Source organism: Salmo salar, chromosome 09 (assembly GCF_965601325.2).
Source record: "Salmo salar chromosome 09, fSalSal1, whole genome shotgun sequence".
Lineage (NCBI taxonomy): Eukaryota > Metazoa > Chordata > Actinopteri > Salmoniformes > Salmonidae > Salmo > Salmo salar.
The window spans coordinates 121,120,422-121,142,365 of NC_138299.1; the positions used below are offsets into that span (position 1 = coordinate 121,120,422).

Genomic DNA, 21,944 nt, shown 5'->3' on the forward strand with positions numbered 1-21,944 from the left:
TTGTGGTCCGCGACGGGGCTGGTTTTCCTGTAGACTGATTGACTGTAGACTGATTGACTGCCACATACCTCTCGTGTCTGAGCCATTGAATTGCAACTCTACTTTGTCTCTATACTGACGCTTAGCTTGTTTGATTGCCTTGCGGAGGTAATAGCTACACTGTTTGTGTTCGGTCATGTTTCCGGTCACCTTGCCCTGATTAAAAGCAGTGGTTCACGCTTTCAGTTTTGCGCGAATGCTGCCATCAATCCACGGTTTCTGGTTGGGGAAGGTTTTAATAGACGCTGTGGGTACAACATCACCGATGCACTTGCTAATGAACTCGCTCACCGAATCAGCATATTCATCAATGTTATTGTCTGACACTATGCGTAACATATCCCAGTCCACGTGATCAAAGCAATCTTGAAGCGTGGAATCCTATTGGCTGGACCAGCGATGAACAGACCTGAGCATGGGCGCTTCCTGTTTTAGTTTCTGTCTATAAACTGGGAGCAACAAAATGGAGTCGTGGTCAGATTTTCCGGAAGGAGGGTGGGGAAGGGCTTTGTATGCATCACGGAAGTTAGAATAACAATGGTCCCGGGTTTTGCCAACCCAGGTCGTGCATTCGATATGCTGATGAAATTTAGGGAGCCTTGATTTCAGACTAGCCTTGTTAAAATCCCCAGCTACAATAAATGCAGCCTCAGGATTTGTGGTTTCCAGTTTACATAGAGTCAAATTAAGTTCTTTCAGGGCCGTCGATGTGTCTGCTTGGGGGGGGGGGGGGGGGGGGGGGATATACACGACTGTGATTATGATCGAAGAGAATTCTCTTGGTAGATAATGCGGTCGGCATTTGATTGTAGGGAATTCTAGGTCATGTGAACAAAAGGACTTGAGTTCCTGTATGTTGTTATGATGACACCACGTCTCATTAGTCATAAGGCATACACCCCTGCCCTTCTTCCTACCAGAGAGATGTTTGTTTCTGTCGGCGCGATGCATGAAGAAACCAGGTGGCTGTACCGACTCTGATGACATATCCCGAGTGAGCCATGTTTCCATGAAACAAAGAACGTTACAATCTCTGATGTCTCTCTGGAAGGCAACCTTTGCTTGGATTTTGTCTACCTTGTTGTCAAGAGACTGGACATTGGCGAGTAGTATGCTCGGGACCGGTGCGCGATGTGCCCGTCTACGGAGCCTGACCAGAAGACAGCTCTGTCTGCCCCTGCTGCGGCGCCGTTGTTTTGGGTCGCTGGCTGGGATCCGATCCATTATCCTGGTTGGTGGACCAAACAGAGGATCCACTTCGGGAAAGTCGTATTCCTGGTCGTAATGTTGGTGAGTTGACATTGCTCTTATATCCAATAGTTCCTCCCGACTGTATGTAATAAAACCTAAGATTTCCTGGGGTAACAATGTAAGAAATAACACATAAAAAAATAAAATACTGCGCAGTTTCCTAGGAACGCGAAGCGAGGCGGCCATCTCTGTGTCGGTGCCAGCCTGCCCTGGTTTTGCTGATGTAACAACTAGCTCTCAGAGTTTCACGTCAGAATTAGATGTTCATCCATGTTTCTCAAACTTAAAATTTTGAAGTTGTTTAAAACGTGAAATTTGAAAGTGATTAAGGTTACATTTAGGCATTAACTCAACATTTTTAATGTTAGGGTTAAGTTTCGCCATTAATAACTACGAAATCTTAAGGTTAGGCATTAACTACGAATGGTTAAGGTAAGGGTTAAGGTCCTGGATAGGCTTAAAACCAAAATCTCCAAAACAACTTTCTATCGCTGGATTAGAACATGCAACCGTTGGCACCAGAGCCAGATCCTTACAAACTTGAAGGTAACAGCGCTCACTGTTGCCTCTAGTGTTTGTTTTCCATGTCATCTCCCGACGTCCTCAGACATGGATGGATGTCGAATACTGACTTGTATCACGGGTGACCTGGCTGGATGTAAACCCTTTTGTGCTGCCTAACCAATGACTGTGCTGTGTATGGTGGCACTTCAGAAGGTGAGTAAAAGGCTTCTTTCCAGACAAATGTTTTGATTTGTAAAAAAAAAAAATCAATATCTGTCCACGCAGACTAGGCTATAATTGATTATAGTAAAAACAATATGTTTCGTTGCCCATAATGAAGCCATTTATCAGAGTTATTGACCTCACAATAAGCCATATTTGAGTAATTTACATAACTTACATTACTATGAAGCGGCAGCCACGGAAATAGACAGCACATGGGTGCTGAAAGTAGGCTAATTCGAGAAGGCCTAATTCATTCAAAAAGTCTTCATTTTAATTTTGACTTTAGGCTACTGTAACGGTTGTCGTATGTAATGGACCAAGGCGCAGCGGGTTGAGTGCTCATTTTAACGTTTATTAGAACACTGAATAAACAAAACAAGAAAACGAAAGAAAAGTAATGCAGGCAACACACACACACACACCCACACACACACACACACACACACACACACACACACACACACACACACACACACACACACACACACACACACACACACACACACACACACACACACACACACACACACACACACACACACACACACACACACACACACACACACACACAGCTATGCAAAAACAACTTCCCACCAACCACAGGTGAAAAAAGGGCTACCTAAGTATGACTCCCAATCAGCAACAACGATGTACAGCTGTTCCTGATTGAGAGCCATACCAGGCCAACAAAGAAATACAAAACCTAGAAAATCATAGAAATACAAAACCAGAACAATACCCCAAAACCCCGGAACACATAAAACAAACACCCCTCTTACATAAGAACATATCCCAACAAACCCCAAACCACAGAAAACAAACACCCCCTGCCACGTCCTGACCAAACTACAATAACAGATGACCGCTTTACTGGTCAGGACGTGACAGCTACTAACAACAAGAGGGCTTTGTGTTGGAGCCTATTTCTTCCTAGAATTATAGTACTTAAATATCTCTGTCAGTGAAGAGATTGGTGTGTTAAGTTAAAACCAGGGCTCGAATTGAGGGGGTATGCGAGGGTATTGTGGCTTTTGTTAACGAATATGGCTAAAAGCATAGGCCTACCCCTTGTTAGCCTAAGATAAAAAAAAATGAATAAAACATACTTAGAATTAAATTATAATAATGAAACAAAAAATGCCTTATTAGGCTCATATATTCCCATGCCACAGTCAACACGAATCTATTTTGTGACAACAATATCATGGAATAAAATAGAATCCATTTGAAAAGGATCGTTTCCCACATGAAAAACAGCTAGAAGTGCATGTAGGTCCACCTGATGACCTGATGATATGCGGCTGCTGTGATAAACAACGAGTGGCTTTTCCTTGAATTCATTGATGATGATCCGATACTTCAGTTGTAATTGGTTCTGTTGCGCTACATTTTTACAGTTCATAGACAACTTCAGCACTGCTCCAAACTTAGACTATCCTCTTTTTTTTAACAATATCCTGTATAGAAATCAAGACGTCTCCGGTGCTGCAGCATGCGCTCATTCGTTGTCATGCTCTGTTGTGGTATTAAAAAAGTATCTGCTTGTCTCCAGTCATGTAAAATGATCGGTGAATCCACAGCTTTCTGGGTACTTTGCCATGTAATGCATACAAAACTAATAACAATTTCTAAAACTGCATATCTAAAGGCTCTGCGCTGTCCTATTAGTGAGGGTAAATGGTAGGCATGTTCTCTGCTACCCACTTTACGCTTTAATTATTATTTTGGGTATAGGGGAGGGTCACTTGTTTTTTTTCAAGCGTTCAGGGAAGGTAGGGTAAAACTATATTTTACTATGGCACTAAGAGGTGATATCCACATTAGTCAACAATAAGAAAGAGACTTGAAAGGACTGTGCAGCTGTGAGTAGGGACAGATTATTACATTAGTTAAACTCCTTCCTTTCCAATGAGTTTCACGTAATTCACACTAAATAATTTCTGGAGATGAATCACAAAGCATCTCTAAATTCCTTATAGATGCAACAGAAATAACCATGCAGTCTCCCCCAAAACAGTAGAAAAACGTTTAAAAAAAACATTGGAGATATGGGAGGCGTGAGTGGATATGAGGGGTGCATAGACTTAGAAAAGAGAGGCCAGCCATCTTAGAACCTCCTATCTCAGGTAAATATCATAAACATACTTACTGTAAGATAAAAAAAAATGGGGTGGGAATAAAAATCATTCAAACACAAAACTGGAATCAGTGAACAGAATATATTGGTGTAGATTCACATATTATACATAGGGTAGCAGCTGTTGGGCATAACTACAGCAATGCATTTTGTGATTTTAGAAGGTACAGTAAAGGAACAGAAGAACACAAGAACAAATGGTCTTGTGTTAAAGTGAAATATGCCTTTCCTGGTACTCCCCTAGCTAGTGGCCATCCTTTCGTCTGTCTGTCTGTCTGTCTGTCTGTCTGTCTGTCTGTCTGTCTGTCTGTCTGTCTGTCTGTCTGTCTGTCTGTCTGTCTGTCTGTCTGTCTGTCTGTCTGTCTGTCTGTCTGTCTGTCTGTCTGTCTGTCTGTCTGTCTGTCTGTCTGTCATAGGACTTCATGGTGTGATGTTCCGAGAGGAACGAGAAAGCAGGCCGCGAGTGGTCTTTAGGGAGGATGTGGCGAGGTCAATGGAAATTAAGTGACATCACGGATTCTCCAGCTGCAGAGGGAACAATGAGAATTAACATTCATGTAAGTCAAGGGAGGGTGCGCTGGGTATTAGGTGTGTATTGCATGGTGTGGTTTGATAGAACACAGGCAATCCAGGTAGTTTCTCTTCATCTCACCTGCATCTTGCTGTAGATCCAGGGCAGTAGGCTGGACACCTTGGTGTAGACCCCCGGCCTGTTACTCTGCCCACAGCCGCTGCCCCAGCTGGTCACGCCCACCAGCTGCCAAAGGTTGTCCCTGGCCTGGCACACCAGAGGACCACCACTGTCTCCCTTTGAGAGGAATAGAGAGAAGGGATGAGTGAACAGGGCCCGAGGTGTGGAAAGCACCTGATACAGTAATATTGTATGTTTTAAAGCAGTGGATAGCAGATGAGGTAGAAGGGAATTTGAGTAGTGGGAGAGGCAGTTTTCATCGGCCCCAAGGCAGCTAAGATGACGACAAGCGTTTGTGCAGGAGAGGACAGCTATGGACTATCGAAGTTCAGAAATGTAATTAATAATGTTGGCACCAAATGTTCTAAGACAGTTAGTTAGACTCTGGGAAGAATACAGAATGTTGCTGTCATGGAACATCTGGTGTCCATATGGAGGACAGTTTGCCAAACTCTGCATCTATGGCTGTTAAAAAAATTATATATTTTCAAAGTATTTTGTATGCTAATGGTATAGAGAGAGATATACATTTTTAAATTCAATAGCGGTGAAAGGTAGGAGAAAGAGTGTTGAAAGAGTAGTGGGCCGAAATTGAACCCATGCTGGCAGCGGTACATTGTACATGTGCTCCAGAGGCAGCGGCTTAGACCTCTAGACCTCTAGACCACCACAGGTGCCTCATTTATAACCGTTGCGTAAATAACCGTTACGTAAATTGAGATTTATAAAGTTGGTGTACTCCACACATACATACACTTGTTTTCCATTATAAATCCGACCTGTCGTCAAACTGCGTGTGAACAAGCCCTCCTTTCACCTTTTATGGTGACAATAACGCCTTTCATTTGCTGTATAATTTGGAACTGTTGGAATTAGACTACTGCAGTTTCTAAAAGAAAGAGCAATTGCAAATTTGATCAAATGTTTTTGGAGGTGTTGACAGAATATTAAAATATTTTGCAATAACCTATACTGTATTTGCCAAAGGACTGTGACAGTTTCTGAAGAAAAAAAACCAATGGCTTATTGCTGTGGACCTGTCAGCATAAAGTTTAAATTCAACAATGTTTTGCTTTGACATTTCCCCCAATATGCTGGACTGCTCACAACTTCTAAAACATTATCTAGGCTACTCAAAAAAATTGAAATTACAGTAGGTTACTTACAGTAGTTGCATTCATAATTCAATGTAAAATATCAACTGTCTGTTCACCTGTTAAATTCAACTGTTACGTTATAAACCGCGCTGCCTATGCGATTGTATAGACTACAGCAAAACTTGAAATACATAGCCTATCTATTTACTGGCCCCAATTAAATGAGCGATGCGCATGGTCTTTTTTTATTACTTCGGGAATGCGTCACAGCCAGAAAAGGTGAGGAATTTATACAAATAAAATAAATAGGAAATAGATGTGTCTATTTTAGATTCCAAAAACACTTCTCACTAACTGCATCTTATAATTATATTTTTTTTGCGTGTCCTCAGATCCCACATTTGTACAAAATACTGTACATGCTTGCAATACAATACTTTAGCCACTAGAAAATGTGTGTAAGCATGGTCTGAAGTTTGCATGGCGGTAAGCATGTTCTCAGGCCAAGTTCAGTTTTTATAAATGCCATCTTTTGTGGCAAAACTGCCACACGCATGTTTTGGGGTATATTTTGTACGTACGCAAGGTTTATAAATGAGTCCCCGGGCCTGTAAATAGAGGGTGAATTGAACTACAGCAGGTGGACATGTACCTGACAGGAGTCCCTGCCCCCATTGAGATCACCGGCACACAGCATGTTGTTGGACACACTGCCAGAGTATACTTTGGAGCTGTTACACACACGCACGTCGATGATGTCAACGGTCACCTCCATCAGGTCTTTGGAGGGTTTCGCTGTGAAGGGACACATACAGTACACAGTCATTCTCCAAACACACACACACTTCAACTAGGGACACAATAGCTACTTGCTCTAGGCAAACTGTTGCTCTACTGGGTATAGTATAGATTCCTGCAATGAGAAGACATTGAGATAGGATGAATGATGCATGTGTGGCCTCCCTTCTCCATGTCAGACAGACCATAGAGCAATTCTGTAAAATACCAGATGGGCTGTTTCATTTGTAGCCTAGTGGGCCTGTCTAATTTGTTGTTGTTTCTTGTGCAAAATGATCATTATTTGGCTGATAATAATTTAAAAAAGGGCTGGTGTGGGGGCCTCGAGGATAGAAATGGGCCAGTGTGTTAGAAATGGCCGGGACAAATTCGGTTCCCAGTCCGTCCCTGTTGTCTCACTCTAGATAAGCATTCTGTATGCACTTTCCTTTAGAGTAGTCCATCTCTCCCTCTCTCAACTCCCTTGTCCCTCTTCCTACCTGACCCCTTATCTCTTGTTCCGAAGCCCGAGGTCCAGCATTTGGTTCCACGGGGGAATGTCTGGTCAAAGGCTGGCAAACAGGCAGGCTGAACTGCATCTGAATAACAAACATACACACAGGAAGTTAGATAAACAGAGTGGCATACAGACTTCAGACACAAGAACACACAGTTACAGAAATGACACACGTGTGCACACACATACACACAAATGAGTGGTGGAAAAGGTACTCAATTGTCATACTTGAGTAAAAGTAAAGATACCTTAATAGAAAATGACTCAAGTAAAAGTGAAAGTCACCCAGTAAAATACCACTTGAGTAAAAGACTAAAAGTATTTGGTTTTAAATATACTTAAGTATCAAAAGTAAATGGAATTGCTAAAATGTACTTAATTGTCAAAAGAAAAAAGTATAAACCATATCAAATTCCTGGTATTAAGCAAACCAGGTGGCACCATTTAATTTATTTTTATTTTTATGGATAGCCAGGGGCACACTCCAACACTCAGACATAATTTACAAATTAAGCATTTGTGTTTAGTGAGTCCATCAAGATCAGAGGCAGTAGGGATGATCAGGGATGTTCTCTTGATAAGTGTGTGAATTGGACCATTTTCCTGTCAAAATGTAGTGAGTACTTTTGAGTGTCAGGGAAAATGTATAGAGTTAAAAGTACATTATTTTCTTTAGGAATGTACAGTCGTGGCCAAAAGTTTTGAGAATGACACAAATATTAATTCCCACAAAGTTTGCTGCTTCTGTGTCTTTGGATATTTTTGTCAGATGTTACTATGGAATACTAAAGTATAATTACAAGCATTTCATAAGTGTCAAAGGCTTTTATTGACAATTACATGAAGTGGATGCAAAGAGTCAATATTTGCAGTGTTGACCCTTCTTTTCAAGACCTCTGCAATCCGCCCTGGCATGCTGTCAATTAACTTCTGGGCCACATCCTGACTGATGGCAGCCAATTCTTGCATAATCAATGCCTGGAGTTTGTCAGAATTTGTGCGTTTTTGTTTGTCCACCCGCCTCTTGAGGATTGACCACAAGTTTTCAATGGGATTAAGGAGTTTCCTGGCCATGGACCCAAAATATCGATGTTTTGTTCCCCGAGCCACTTAGTTGTCACTTTTGCCTTATGGCAAGGTGATCCATCATGCTGGAAAAGGCATTGTTTGTCACCAAACTGTTGCTGGATGGTTGGGAGAAGTTGCTCTCGGAGGATGTGTTGGTACCATTCTTTATTCATAGCTGTGTTCTTAGGCAAAATTGTGAGTGAGCCCACTCCCTTGGTTGAGAAGCAACCCCACACATGAATGGTCTCAGGATGCTTTACTGTTGGCATGACACAGGACTGATGGTAGCGCTCACCTTGTCTACTCCGGACAAGCTTTTTAACGGATGCCCCAAACAATCGGAAAGGGGATTCATCAGAGAAAATGACTTTACCTTAGTCCTCAGCAGTCCAATCCCTGCACCTTTTGCAGAATATCAGTCTGTCCCTGATGTTTTTCCTGGAGAGAAGTGGAGAGGGATTGTGCAGATGCACTCACACCTGCCTGCTGCCATTCCTGAGCAAGCTCTGTACTGGTGGTGCCCCGATCCCGCAGCTGAATCAACTTTAGGAGCCGGTTCTGGCGCTTGCTGGATTTTCTTGGGAGCCCTGAAGCCTTCTTCACAACAATTGACCCACTCTCCTTGAAGTTCTTGATGATCTGATAAATGGTTGATTTAGGTGCAATCTTACTGGCAGCAATATCCTTGCCTGTGATGCCCTTTTTGAGCAAAGCAATGATGACGGCACCTGTTTCCTTGCAAGTAACCATGGTTGACAGAGGAAGAACAATGATTCCAAGCACCACCCTCCTTTTGAAGCTTCCAGTCTGTTATTCAAACTCAATCCGCATGACAGAGTGATCTCCAGCCTTGTCCTCGTCAACACTCACACCTGTGTTAACGAGAGAATCACTGACATGATGTCAGCTGGTCCTTTTGTGGCAGGGCTGAAATGCAGTGGAAATGTTTTTTGGGTATTCAGTTCATTTGCATGGCAAAGAGGGAATTCATCTGATCACTCTTCATAACATTCTGGAGTATATGCAAATTGCCATCATACAAACTGAGGCAGCAGACTTTGTGAATATTTGTGTCATTCTCAAAACTTTTGGCCACGACTGTAGTAAAAGTAAACGTTGGCAGAAATATAAATATTAAAGTACAGATACCCCAAAAAACGACTTAAGTAGTATTTTAAAGTATTTTTACTTAAGTACTTTACACCACTGCAAATGAGATTACCATTCTGACAGTGGATGCATCACAGACATTTAGAGGCAAAGAGCAAATGTTTTTACATTGCTGTCCCAACATTGATGCTAGTGTTTCCCTAGCGTTTCTCTGATATACAAGGAATAGACCTGGACTCACTAGTGAAGTCCACTGGTGAGGCCAGCTTCAGTATGGCGATGTCCTGGTCATTGGTTACGTTATTGTAGTTCTCATTCACGATGATCTTCTCTACGAGGTAGGGAGAAGGAAGCTTGTCTTGAGACACCACTCCTCCGTACACACGCCACTTACTGGCATCAAGAACCGGGGGGAATGACCTTCAATTGGCAAGGAAAAAAATCTAATAGATATTAATTTACTTCTCATACCAAGGCTGTAGCTTATGACACATATGGTATTATTATTAAGGTAATAAGGTGTTTAATTGAGTTATGGAGATTGGTTGTCAAGGTGAGGGTTGTTGAGGTGATGAGGGGGCTGTCATGCTGCTTGTTCTTGAGTCACGCTGAGCAAGTCGCTGCAGAGATTCACTACTAGTCTGTGTTTTATATGGGTATGTATAAGTAAAAGGACTGACATTCTACTTAGGCTAATGATGCGTCAATGACATGTCGGAAACTCTGAAATACAAGCTTGAAATCTATTTGATCGGTCCTCTAACTTCTTGGTGACAGGGGACAGTATTCAGAAATTCAGATGAATACGTGCCCAAATAAAACTGCCTGCTTCTCGGGCCCAGAAGGTAGGAAATGCATATTATTAGTAGATTTGGATAGAAAATACTCTTACGTTTCTAAAACTGTTTCAATGATGTCTGTGAGTATAACAGAACTCATACGGCAGGCAAAAACCTGAGAATAAATCCAACCAGGAAGTGACTTGTAGTTTTTCTATCTAATCCCTATTCAAACGACAGTGTCTGTGGGGTAATTTTGCACTTCCTAAGGCTTCCATTGGCTGTCAACAGCCTTTAGAAACTTGTTTCATGTTTCTACTGTTACTGAGCAGAGAATAGGAGCTCAGTCAATCAGTGGACTGCCTGGGACCAGTGAGTTGTTTACTGCGCGAGCACGCAAGCGCGCTGCTCCTTCTTTTTCTTCTGTAATGAATACGCTATTGTCCGGTTGGAATATTATCGAAGTTTTATGTTAAAAAGACCCTAAGGATTGATTGTAAACATTGTTTGATATGTTTCTATGAACGGTAATGGAACTATTTGACTTTTCCTCTCTGGTTTTGTGCTTTTGCGTTATGCCTTTGGATTAGTGATCTGAACGCGCAAAGAAAACGGAGGTATTTGGACATAAATATGGAGTTTTTCAAACAAAAATACAATTTATTGTGGAAGTGGGAGTCCTGGCAGTGCATTCCGACGAATATCAGCAAAGGTAAGGGAAGATTTATAATACTAATTCTGAGTTTAGTTGACTCCAGAACTTGGCGGGTAACTGTATAGCTTGCTTTGATGGCTGAGCTCTGTACTCAGAATATTGAAAAGTGTGCTTTCGCCGTAAAGCTATTTTAAAATCTGACACAGCGGTTGCATTAAGGAATAGTGTATCTATAATTCTTTCAATAACTGTTGTAAATTTTATCAACGTTTATGATGAGTATTTTTGTAAATTGATGTGCTCATTCACTGGAGGTTTTGGTGGGAATACATTTTCTGAACATCACGCGCCAATGTAAAATGGGGTTTATGGATATAAATATGAACTTTATAAAGCAAAACATACATGTATTTTGTAACATTGAGTCCTGGGAGTGTCATCTGATGAAGATCATCAAAGGTTAGTGATTCATTTTAGCTGTATTTCTGTTTTTTGTGACGCCTCTCCTTGCTTGGAAAATGGCTGTGTGGTTTTTCTTGTCTCTGCGCTGTCCTAACATAATCTAATGCTATGCTTTCGCCGTAAAGCCTTTTTGAAATTGGATACTGTGGTTGGATTAAGGAGAATCTTATCTTTAAAATGGTGTATAATACTTGTATGTTTGAGAAATTTGAATCATGAGATTTTTGTTGTTTTGAATTTGCCGCCCTGCTATTTCACTGGCTGTTGATCGTGTGTACCGTGGGTGGGACACTAGCGTCCCAGATGTCCCAGAGAGTAATTAAAAGTCAGGAACCCTCGCATCATCTCAGTGTCACACCCTGATCTGTTTCACCTGTCCTTGTGCTTGTCCCAACATGCTGAACTCTGACTAAGGAAATTACTTCGACAACAACATTTTTGGCAGTTAAATGCAACAATAAAAAGTAATTTCATCAAAAACAATCTATATGTTTTTTTTTACACTGTTTACGAGCATTATAGTTGTACTTTCTGTTTATGGTTAGAGTAGCTAGCTTGCTGTTAGTCAATTGGCATTCTCAACGAGTTCAAAACAGGTCGGATTTCACTCCGACTTGTTATGAACACAGCAGAGAGGGTAAGGTGGAGCTATTACCAAGAATCTACGTAGCATGTCTAGAATTAGAGCCAAGGGATCAGTTTGGAACTGAGCATTGTTGTCCTCTAGTCACTGACCTGGGGAAGCAGTGGGCAGCTGTCACCACAAAGTCAGGTGACACCAGAACCCCTCCACAGACATGTGATCTACCAAAGTGCAGAGACAGTTGCCAGGGCCATTGGCCCAGCTTGGCAACAGTGCCCCCTATGATCCGGGAGGTCAACGGCTGACGCCCACAATCTGGGAAAAGGGGGAGAAGTGGTCAAAATGTGTGTATCTAATTTAACTAGAAGTCATATTTCAAACAGAAGGTTGATATAGGCCTGCCTGAGTGCAATATGTGAAATATTAACCGATGAGAGCTCCTTACCAATACACTTCAGAGAGACCGTATTCTGGTCAGGGCAGGAAGAGCTACACAGCAACACAAGATCAATCATGTCAGCAACTCAGGATCTAACATTAAACCATGTTGGAACACATGCAGCATGGTTACAGTTGATTTGAAACTTCCTTCATGAGGCTTATAATGCGGTTATGGTGATGACATAGCATTACGTCCCAACCAGTCATGACAGGTAATGACAGTGAATGACTTAACACCATCATTCCCTCAACATTACTGGGACTAAATTGAGTAAATTCAAAAGTGCTAAGATTTGTAGAAGAGTTGAGCTCTCTTACCTGACTTTGACCTGGCCCTGGATGGGTAAAGACGATCTGTTGTTCAGGGATAGACCAATGGACTGCTGGGATTTCATGGCCTTGGTTGCAAAGGACCTGCATGGTCGACACACACAAACACATTTAGATTCTGTCTGCCAAAGCAATACAAGAATCAATTCCCCTCCCATGAAGCATTCCCAGAAACCCAATTTGCCACAGGCAGACCAACCCCAGAGAGAGAGAGGAGCGCAGAGATTCAATCTGAGAGTAAATACTGAAAATGGCAGCAGTGAAATTAGACGTCACTGAGCAAATGTCTGTGCGAGAAAGTAGTTCACGCCAGAGGTAGCTTATACAAATTGCTGCTGTGAGTGAAAGTGAATACTCTCTAAATGCAGCATATAACGTGGCTGCTGTGAGAGAAAGTAGTTACTTTGTGAGGTAGTTTATAAAATGTCTGTGAGAAAACAAGGTGATGTCTTACTTTCTGAAGCCCAGTTGGGCACAGATTTGGTTGGCATAGCTCTGGTCCCATCCCTGGTAACACACTGGGAGGAAACGGTCGTCCTGAGACGTTCTGACCTGTAGAGCACCGTCCGCCCCAAACCTCACTGGAGAGAGAAGGAGAGGAGGGATGGAATAATAAGACACAAAAAAGGGTTATGTTTGTCCGCTTGTCAGACGTCTACCTGCTCGCCTGGCTTTCATTTCTGCACATCTACCTGCAAGTATGTTTGTCTTTATGTCTGTCTGTTATGTGTGTGTGTGCTTACCACAGTTGGACTCGTCGGTGCCCAGTTTGCAGTCTCGCAGAGCGTCACATTGGACGGTGGAGTGGGAGCAGGTGTCATGAACGGGCACACTCAACTGCTTCTCATAGTGCCCCTCATCCTCACTGTCATGGTGGTCAAGGGTGACAGCCTCAGTTGCCAACCTGGTACCGTAACGCACTACACAGAGACACAGAGAGAGAGAGAGACACACAGAGAGAGAGAGAGACACAGAGAGAGAGAGAGACACAGAGAGAGAGAGAGAGAGAGAGAGAGAGAGAGAGAGAGAGAGAGAGAGAGAGAGAGAGAGAGAGAGAGAGAGAGAGACTGTCAATGCCTGTACATATACAGTAGGGGAAAGGGGAAACCTAGTCAGTCGCACAACTGAATTCATTCAACCAAAATGTGTCATTTAACCCCTGCCGAATCAGAGAGTAGCTTATATATAAATGAATAAACAGGCATACATGTACATGAGTAACAACATATGAATAAATATGAAGACAACCCTGGCCTTACCTCCGAGCCAGATGGCAATGCCCAGGAGGAGCAGCAGAACCATGCCTCCTGACCCACCAATGCACTTGGCACTACGGTGGCAGCATTTGCCTTTCTTCTTCTTGTTAGAAAGAGCTGGAACAACACACATGGCATACACGTCAAATAGATATATCTTACTCAAGAGACCATATAGAGACCATACACTGAGTGTACACAACATTAGGAACCCCATCCAAATATTGAGTTGCAGCCCCTTTTGCCTTCAGAACAACCTCAATGCGTTGGCACATGACCTCTACAAGGTGTCGAAAGCGTTCCACAGGGATGCTGGCCCATGTTGACTCCAATGCTTCCTGTAGATGTGTCAAGTTGGCTGGATGTCCTTTGGGTGGTGGACCATTTTTGAAATACATGGGAAACTGTTGAGCGTGAAATCCCTAGCAGCGTCACAGTTCTTTACACACTTAAACCAGACCCCGTTCAAAGGCACTTCAATATTTTGTCTTGCCAATTCACCCTCCGAATGGAACACAATCCATGTCTCAATTGTCTTCAGGCTTAAAAATCATTTTTTAACCTGTCTCCACCCCTTAATCTACACCGATTGAAGTGGATTTAAGAAGTGACATCAATAAGGGATCATAGCTTTCACCTGGTCAATCTATGTCATGGAAAGAACATGTGTTGATAATGTCTTGTACACTCAGTGTACGACACGCAACCGCTTAAAACCTCTACGGGATCGGTGTCCCCCCCGCGGGACGGTTGAGCTAACGTAGGCTGATGTGATTAGCATGAGATTGTAAGTAAACATAGACATATCTGATATGGGCAGCAAGCTTAAATTCTTGTTAATCTAACTGCACTGTCCAATTTACAGTAGCTATTACAGTGAAAGAATGCCATGCTATTGTTTGAGGAGAGTGCACAATTATGAACTTGAAAATGTATTAATAAAACTATTAGGCACATTTGGGCAGTCTTGGTACAACATTTTGAACAGATATGCGCTCATTGGATCAGTCTAAAACTTTGCACATATACTGCTGCCATCTACAGGCAGTTAGATTTGGGTATGTCATTTCAGGCGAAAAAAAACGAACAAACGGTTGGATCCGTAATGATAAAATCAGTCTCCTATTTTACATGTCAACTATCATCTACATCCGTCCTAGGTCTGATGGACAGATCTCAGGTGGAGGGGGGAATAGGAAGGTGAAGAGGAAAACAGAGTGTGAGGAGGTGGAACGTATTCCAGCAGAACTCCTGCCTGATATTTGACCCCCAGGTGAGGTCAATAAGGGATCATAGCTTTCACCTGGATTCACCTGGTCAGTCTGTGTCACGGAACGAGCAGGTGTTCCTAATGTTACTACCCTGGGGCGGCAGGGTAGCCTAGTGGTTAGAGTGTTGGACTAGTGACTGTAAAGGTTGCAAGATCAAATCCCCGAGATGTCAAGGTAAAAATCTGTCGTTCTGCCCCAGAACAAGGCAGTTAACCCACTGTTCCTAGGCCGTCATTGAAAATAAGAATTTGTTCTTAACTGACTTAACTTAACTGACTTGCCTAGTTAAATAAAGGTAAAATAAATAAAAAATGTTCTGTACACTCAGTGTATAGCCACCACATAATGCAGAGACATAATGAGGGAGTTCAAATCACACTTCTCAAGGATGTTTGTATAAAACACTTCTGTTTCAACTTTTATTATTTTACACTACTTTCACTGGTGGTTTGTAGTCCCCTGAAAGCAAACAGGGAATGGAGAAAACTGGACTGGGACAGAACTGCACTATATTAGAGATCGCTACTCACATATACTGGGCTGGCAGACATGCTGCGCAGACACTGGTGGGGGATGCTGGGGGATGTAGTATAGCTGGTTGGGATGAGTGTGCCTTGGACCCGCTCCATAGACTAGCTCTTCATAGGACTGGAGGGGCGGGACGGTGTGCACCTCAACAGAGTAGTATGGAGGAGGGAGCTCATTCTGTAGGGGAGAACACAGAGAAAATTAGAAAAGGTTAAGAAGTCAGTCATTCAAAAATATTTGGATCTAACACCTAACACCCAACACCCATCTTGTATCATATTGTACAAAAATTGATGAAATGAACACTATAAAAGTGTGAAAAAAAGTTATGTTTTATTTCCTGATAGTTGCTGGTTGATAATACAATCTACACAGGACCTTCAAAGTGACATCACCAGGCGGTATAGGTTTTAAAGTCCAAGTGCAGTCAAAAATGTGATTTTCCTGTGTTTTATATAATAATACTTTGAAATTGTGAAAAAGATGATAATGCCCTTTTAATGTAAGAGCTGTTGGAAAAGACGTCTGAAATGTCATTGTTTTGGTGGGATGGCGTTTTGGCCTGCCTGTTGACATCACCATGTGGTAAATTAGTTAATAGACCAATAAGAAAGAGTTTTCCAGACCTCTCTGGCAATAACAGCTTTTCCCCTCCCCACTCAGACCACTCCCAGACAGTCCTAGCAAAAATATTTTTGGATAAATATTTTTTTGCTAAAAAGCTATTTCTGTTTATTTTTTTACAATTTTAAGGGAAAACAATTACATTCAGGCACCATATTGTTCCACAGAAATGATTTGATATTGAGATGAAAATCCCCAGTAAACAACTCCCATGCAGGAACCCCCTGATTCTTCCATAAACAATAGTGTATGGGGTGCTGCCTAGAGTACACATGTTGATTGCGAAAAGGGCTTACAGATGGTTGATGATTGGTGAAAAAAGGCATTCTAGTATCTTCAGGTTAGATGTAACTCATTGTCGGCCATAATAATATCATCCTTATCGAGCAAGTGTGAGAACCCAAGACCTGAATAACCAACTAAAGCACAATAGAAGTTCCCCTGTCTCTAGGCAACAATGTGCCAAGATTCCCAATGGGCCCCTTATTCATTTCCTCCTCTCTTTAACATGCTCTCATTTCTGCTTTATATTCATCTGCTCCCCATAGCGCTATCAAGCATCTCAGACAATAGAGCTAATCATCGTCGCCAGGGCCGCAGCCGAGCTCACATTGCCCCCCGGGAGTCTCTATTGTTGCCACGGAAAAGAAGGGTGGCTGCCATGGAGACAACGGAACAGCAAACTCCAAAAGGAAGTTGTGGTCATCCCCTGTCCCTGGCTGCTGCCTGGTTGTATCACACACACAGGTGATTTGTAATCCACATCCACACAGGTAATTTGTTACCCACATCCACACAGGTGTTCTGTAACCCACATCCACACAGCTGATTTGTAACCCACATCCACACAGGTGATTTGTTACCCACATCCACACAGGTGATTTGTTACCCACGTCCACACAGGTGATTTGTAACCCACATCCCCACAAAGGTGATTTGTGACCCACATCCACACAGGTGCAGGTCGGTCAGTCTGATAGTGTGCTTTCCCCCCCTGGGGCTGGATGACGGACAGCCAGGGTTCAATATTGGTTTTGAGTTCTGTCGCTCTTTTCATTGACGGCTTCACACTTTACATTGTGTGTTTATTCGAGGGGGGGGGGGATGATTACTTACAATGACAGCCTACACAGGCCAAACCCTGACGACGCTGGGCCAATTGTGCACCGCCCTGTTTGACTCCCAATCACAGCCAGTTGTGATATAGCCTGGATTCGAACCAGGGTGTCTGTAGTGACGTCTCAAGCACTGAGATGCAGTGCCTCAGACCGCTGTGCCACCAGGGAGGGATGACATTGCTTTTAACTTCCCTAACTGGTTCTGATGCTGGGACTTTGGCTGATCTGCCCATGGCTATGTTTATGTTTGCGATGACCGACATGGAAAGAATCTACTTCCTGATGGTACAACATGCATGACCTCAACACCGATTCCCACAACAGATTAGTAGTGTGCTCTGCTCTGCATCTAGACGTGCTGAGGATTGGTGGCGATTTACACAACAGTGCAAGATTTTCAGTCTGAGTTTTGATTTCATAGGGGCTAGGCTGTAGTGATGATCCCAAGGGTCACACAGATCATTATATCCTTTAGGTCTGGATCATACTGAAATGTTCGTCTGATTGAGGATAAAGAGTGCTTACCAAAAATGACTTGTGTCTACATTGGGGTTTCCATGGTAACCCGTCAACCCAATATTATTTTGACTGTTGTTTTTCGAAGAACTCAGTCAGTTACAGGGCATCTCGGTCAAGCCCACTATCTCTCTCACCCTAGAGAATGGACCAGAAGCACTATAAAAAAAGACCTTCCTGAATCAAAAGAACCTTCACACAGACACGTACCACCACGCTCCATAGGAAGCCAAGAGGCAGGCATGTACCATATTGTGTCTTCTCTATCTGAAAATCCAAAACACCCACTGTCTGGTTTATTAGCTCCTATATCTCCATTTGAAAACACCTGATGTATTTGATCAGGAAGTCCATGGAAGGTGCCATTTGTCCTGAATCCATAGTATGCACAGAAGGGGTTCCGCTCATGAACCTCTATTCTTAGTTCCCCCAAACTATGTGACTGTTTAACCTCTCTAGGGTAGGGGGCAGTATTTGCACGGCCGGATAAAAAACGTACCCGATTTAATCTGGTTATTATTACTGCCCAGAAACTAGAATATGCATATAATTGTTTGATTTGGATAGAAAACACCCTAAAGTTTCTACAACTGTTTGAATGGTGTCTGTGAGTATAACAGAACTCATATGGCAGGCAAAAACCTGAGAAGATTCCTTACAGGAAGTGCCCTCTCTGACCATTTCTTGGCCTTCTACACTCTCTTTATTGAAAACTGAGGATCTCTGCTGTAACGTGACACTTCCTACGGCTCCCATAGGCTCTCAGAAGGCAGCAGAACGGTGAATGATGACTTTGCAGCCCATTGCTGAAAAACAGTAGCGCATTTGGATAGTGGTCGATCAGAGAACAATGAGACTGGGGGCGCGTGCACAAGCCGACACCATGTTTTAATTTTTTCGTCTTTGAACGAAAACAGGGTTTCCCGGTCGGAATATTATCGCCTTTTTACGAGAAAAATCGCATAAAAATTGATTTTAAACAGCGGTTGACATGCTTCGAAGTACGGTAATGGAATATTTAGAATTTTTTTGTCACGAAACGCGTCGGGCGCGTCACCCTTCGTCACCATTCGGATAGTGTCTTGAACGCACGATCAAAACAGAGGATATTTGAACATAACTATGGATTATTTTGAACCAAACCAACATTTGTTATTGAAGTAGAAGTCCTGGGAGTGCATTCTGACGAAGAACAGCAAAGGTAATCCAATTTTTCTTATAGTAAATCTGAGTTTGGTGAGGGCCAAACTTGGTGGGTGTCAAATTAGCTAGCCCGTGATGGCGAGCTATCTACTCAGAATATTGCAAAATGTGCTTTTGCCGAAAAGCTATTTTAAAAACGGACATGGCGATTGCATAAAGGAGTTCTGTATCTATAATTCTTCAAATAATTATGTTTTTTGTGAACGTTTATCGTGAGTAATTTAGTAAATTCACCGGAAGTTTGCGGTGGGTATGCTAGTTCTGAACGGCACATGCTAATGTAAAAAGCTGTTTTTTGATATAAATATGAACTTGATTGAACAAAACATGCATGTATTGTATAACATAATGTCCTAGGAGTGTCATCTGATGAAGATCATCAAAGGTTAGTGCTGCATTTAGCTGTGGTTTGGGTTTATGTGACATTATATGCTAGCTTGAAAAATGGGTGTCTGATTATTTCTGGCTGGGTACTCTGCTGACATAATCTAATGTTTTGCTTTCGTTGTAAAGCCTTTTTGAAATCGGACAGTGTGGTTAGATTAACGAGAGTCTTGTCTTTAAAATGGTGTAAAATATTCATATGTTTGAGAAATTGAAGTAATAGCATTTCTAAGGTATTTGAATATCGCGCCACGGGATTCCACTGGCTGTTGAGTAGGTGGGACGATTTCGTCCCACATACCCTAGAGAGGTTAACACACATCTCTGTGCTGTCATGGTCATTCCTCCTATATTGCCATAAATGTATACAATATACCTGATACACCCCCCCCCAGCACAACAATAAACAAAGATGGGATTTACTGTTATCTGTCTTGGTGACATAGAGAAGACTACTTGGCTCAGTAAGTAATAATACTGGTTTATAACCTAAACCTTTTCTTTGGTCAACAGCTCCAGTTTCATGACCATAGGCACAAAACTCCAATGCAAATGAACTGGAATACTGTACCAAGTGGATGTTCAGTTGGTGGAAGAGCCGGTTAGCCTGAATTCCCAAATGGATCGACAGAGGTCAATAGACATTGTCCCCCCCTTGGCATTTTCCAGTAATTACTGTAAACTGATGAGGTTTTAGGTTCCAGTTACATTTCAAAGGGCAGACTGTACTTATAAACATAATGTTGTTATATACTGTAACTTTGAACTTCAATTCCAAAGAGTCCCCTAGAGCTTAAAATAGTAGATAAATAGGTCAAATAGAACCAGCCCACATTGATTGTTGATTTACTAATCAAGACAGATAAATACTCTCTGTTACAGATGGAACTCCACAGTAGCAGGGTACAGTGGGCCTATTGGGGTAATTTTCACCTCAAGTCTTATTTTGCAATCTGCCCGTATTTTGGTTCCACAAACCATTTAGATGAAGAACCCCGACTTTCAACAAAACATTTTCCCTTTGGGGGATTCGACATAAATTCGACACACCATGCGGAGCTACACAGTATAGAGATCGGAGACAGAGGCAATCGCAATGAGATCATATGGGGCTCCAGCTACACACCAGCTTGACCCTGTGCCTCTAGTCTAGCTCCTAGTAGCATACCAACACATTGGTTCACATGTCCTGCAATCTGTCCATGTGACAAAAAGTACAACCTTTGAGAACACCAGCAATACACAAGGGAAAATTCTACTTCAAAAACCCAACCTGACAGTGAGAGTACGAGTATAGCATGTGTGTGAGAAAGAAAATAGTGTTGTTTTGGAGGCAGGTGACAGAAGTCAGCCCAGGGGAAACAGATAAAGCCAGAGAAGCAGAGAACAAGGAGGAGAGGATAAAGGAAGAACTTACAGGGTCATGCTTTGCCATCGGATGCTGGGGGAGCAGTGAGGAGAGTGGAGGTGAGACCTGGTAGGAGAGGCTTTTCACAGTGCCACTCAAACAGTCACAGAACAGTGATCAGAGCATGCTGACGCCACATTTGACACTCCCCTCCTCCTTTCTTCTCACTGTCTATCCCTGAACCCCCTCCACTTAGCCCACACAGGTGGGACTGCCCCCCTCCATCCAACCCCTCCTTCTCTCATCTCCTCTTCACAGAAATGGGTGTGTCCCAGTGTGCTACTTTCCCACCTACCAGACCGGTTTCACTGTAGCCAGGGGAGAGACAAAGATTGATTCACACAGTGTGGCCTGCTCCATTCCGGCTCAGGTGACACCAGCTGGGCAATCAGAGCCAGGGACCAAAATGGCGTCCTCTCAGACAGCCACATTTTATTGATGTGGCAGATATTTTTCTCAGATCTTCAGTTTGAAATATTCCGTCAGTCAGCAAAGTCTCAACTCGTGTGATGTAGAGTTGTTCCAAGTACATAGCAGTTGATCCTATCAAGAATGTCGACACTATATTGAAATATTGAGTTGAAAAAACTATGAAACTCAAAGAAATGTACAGAACAAAATCTTGCTGCCCATTCACATACTTCATCTTCATAATCATGTACAGTAACACAGGGATGTGTTATATTAAATATATAGTAAATATTGAAATTTACATGGTTTTTAGAGTGAAGTACATCGGAAAAAAGCAAAAGAAAACTGCAAGACTGAATAGGAGAAAAAACAAGCAACAAACAAAGAAGATAGGCTTTTGAAAAATAACTATTTTTCATAAAATTTTAGTTATCTTAGCAAGCTGAATTGTTTACCAGTTGCTAAGCAGTTGCTAGGGACTCTTTTGGAAGAAGCTAGCTAGCTAACGAAGAACAACAAAGAATATCTAGTTAACAGAAGAAAAGAAAGAGAAAATCAG

At 42.4% G+C, this 21,944-nt stretch overlaps 1 protein-coding gene across 1 annotated transcript; it reads right to left on the minus strand.

Annotated features, from left to right (window-relative positions):
- Positions 1-2,350: 2,350 nt before the first annotated feature.
- Positions 2,351-21,125, minus strand: LOC106612728 (transmembrane protease serine 13-like). The gene is made up of 13 exons (XM_014214186.3): positions 20,984-21,125; positions 15,724-15,898; positions 13,926-14,039; positions 13,410-13,586; positions 13,121-13,247; positions 12,655-12,750; positions 12,341-12,384; positions 12,048-12,210; positions 9,658-9,836; positions 7,222-7,320; positions 6,597-6,739; positions 4,809-4,964; positions 2,351-4,681 (listed from the first exon to the last, which is right to left on the minus strand). The coding sequence occupies exons 1-13, from the start codon at positions 20,999-21,001 to the stop codon at positions 4,667-4,669; spliced, it is 1,506 nt and encodes a 501-aa protein (XP_014069661.2). The 5' UTR covers positions 21,002-21,125; the 3' UTR covers positions 2,351-4,666.
- Positions 21,126-21,944: the final 819 nt, after the last annotated feature.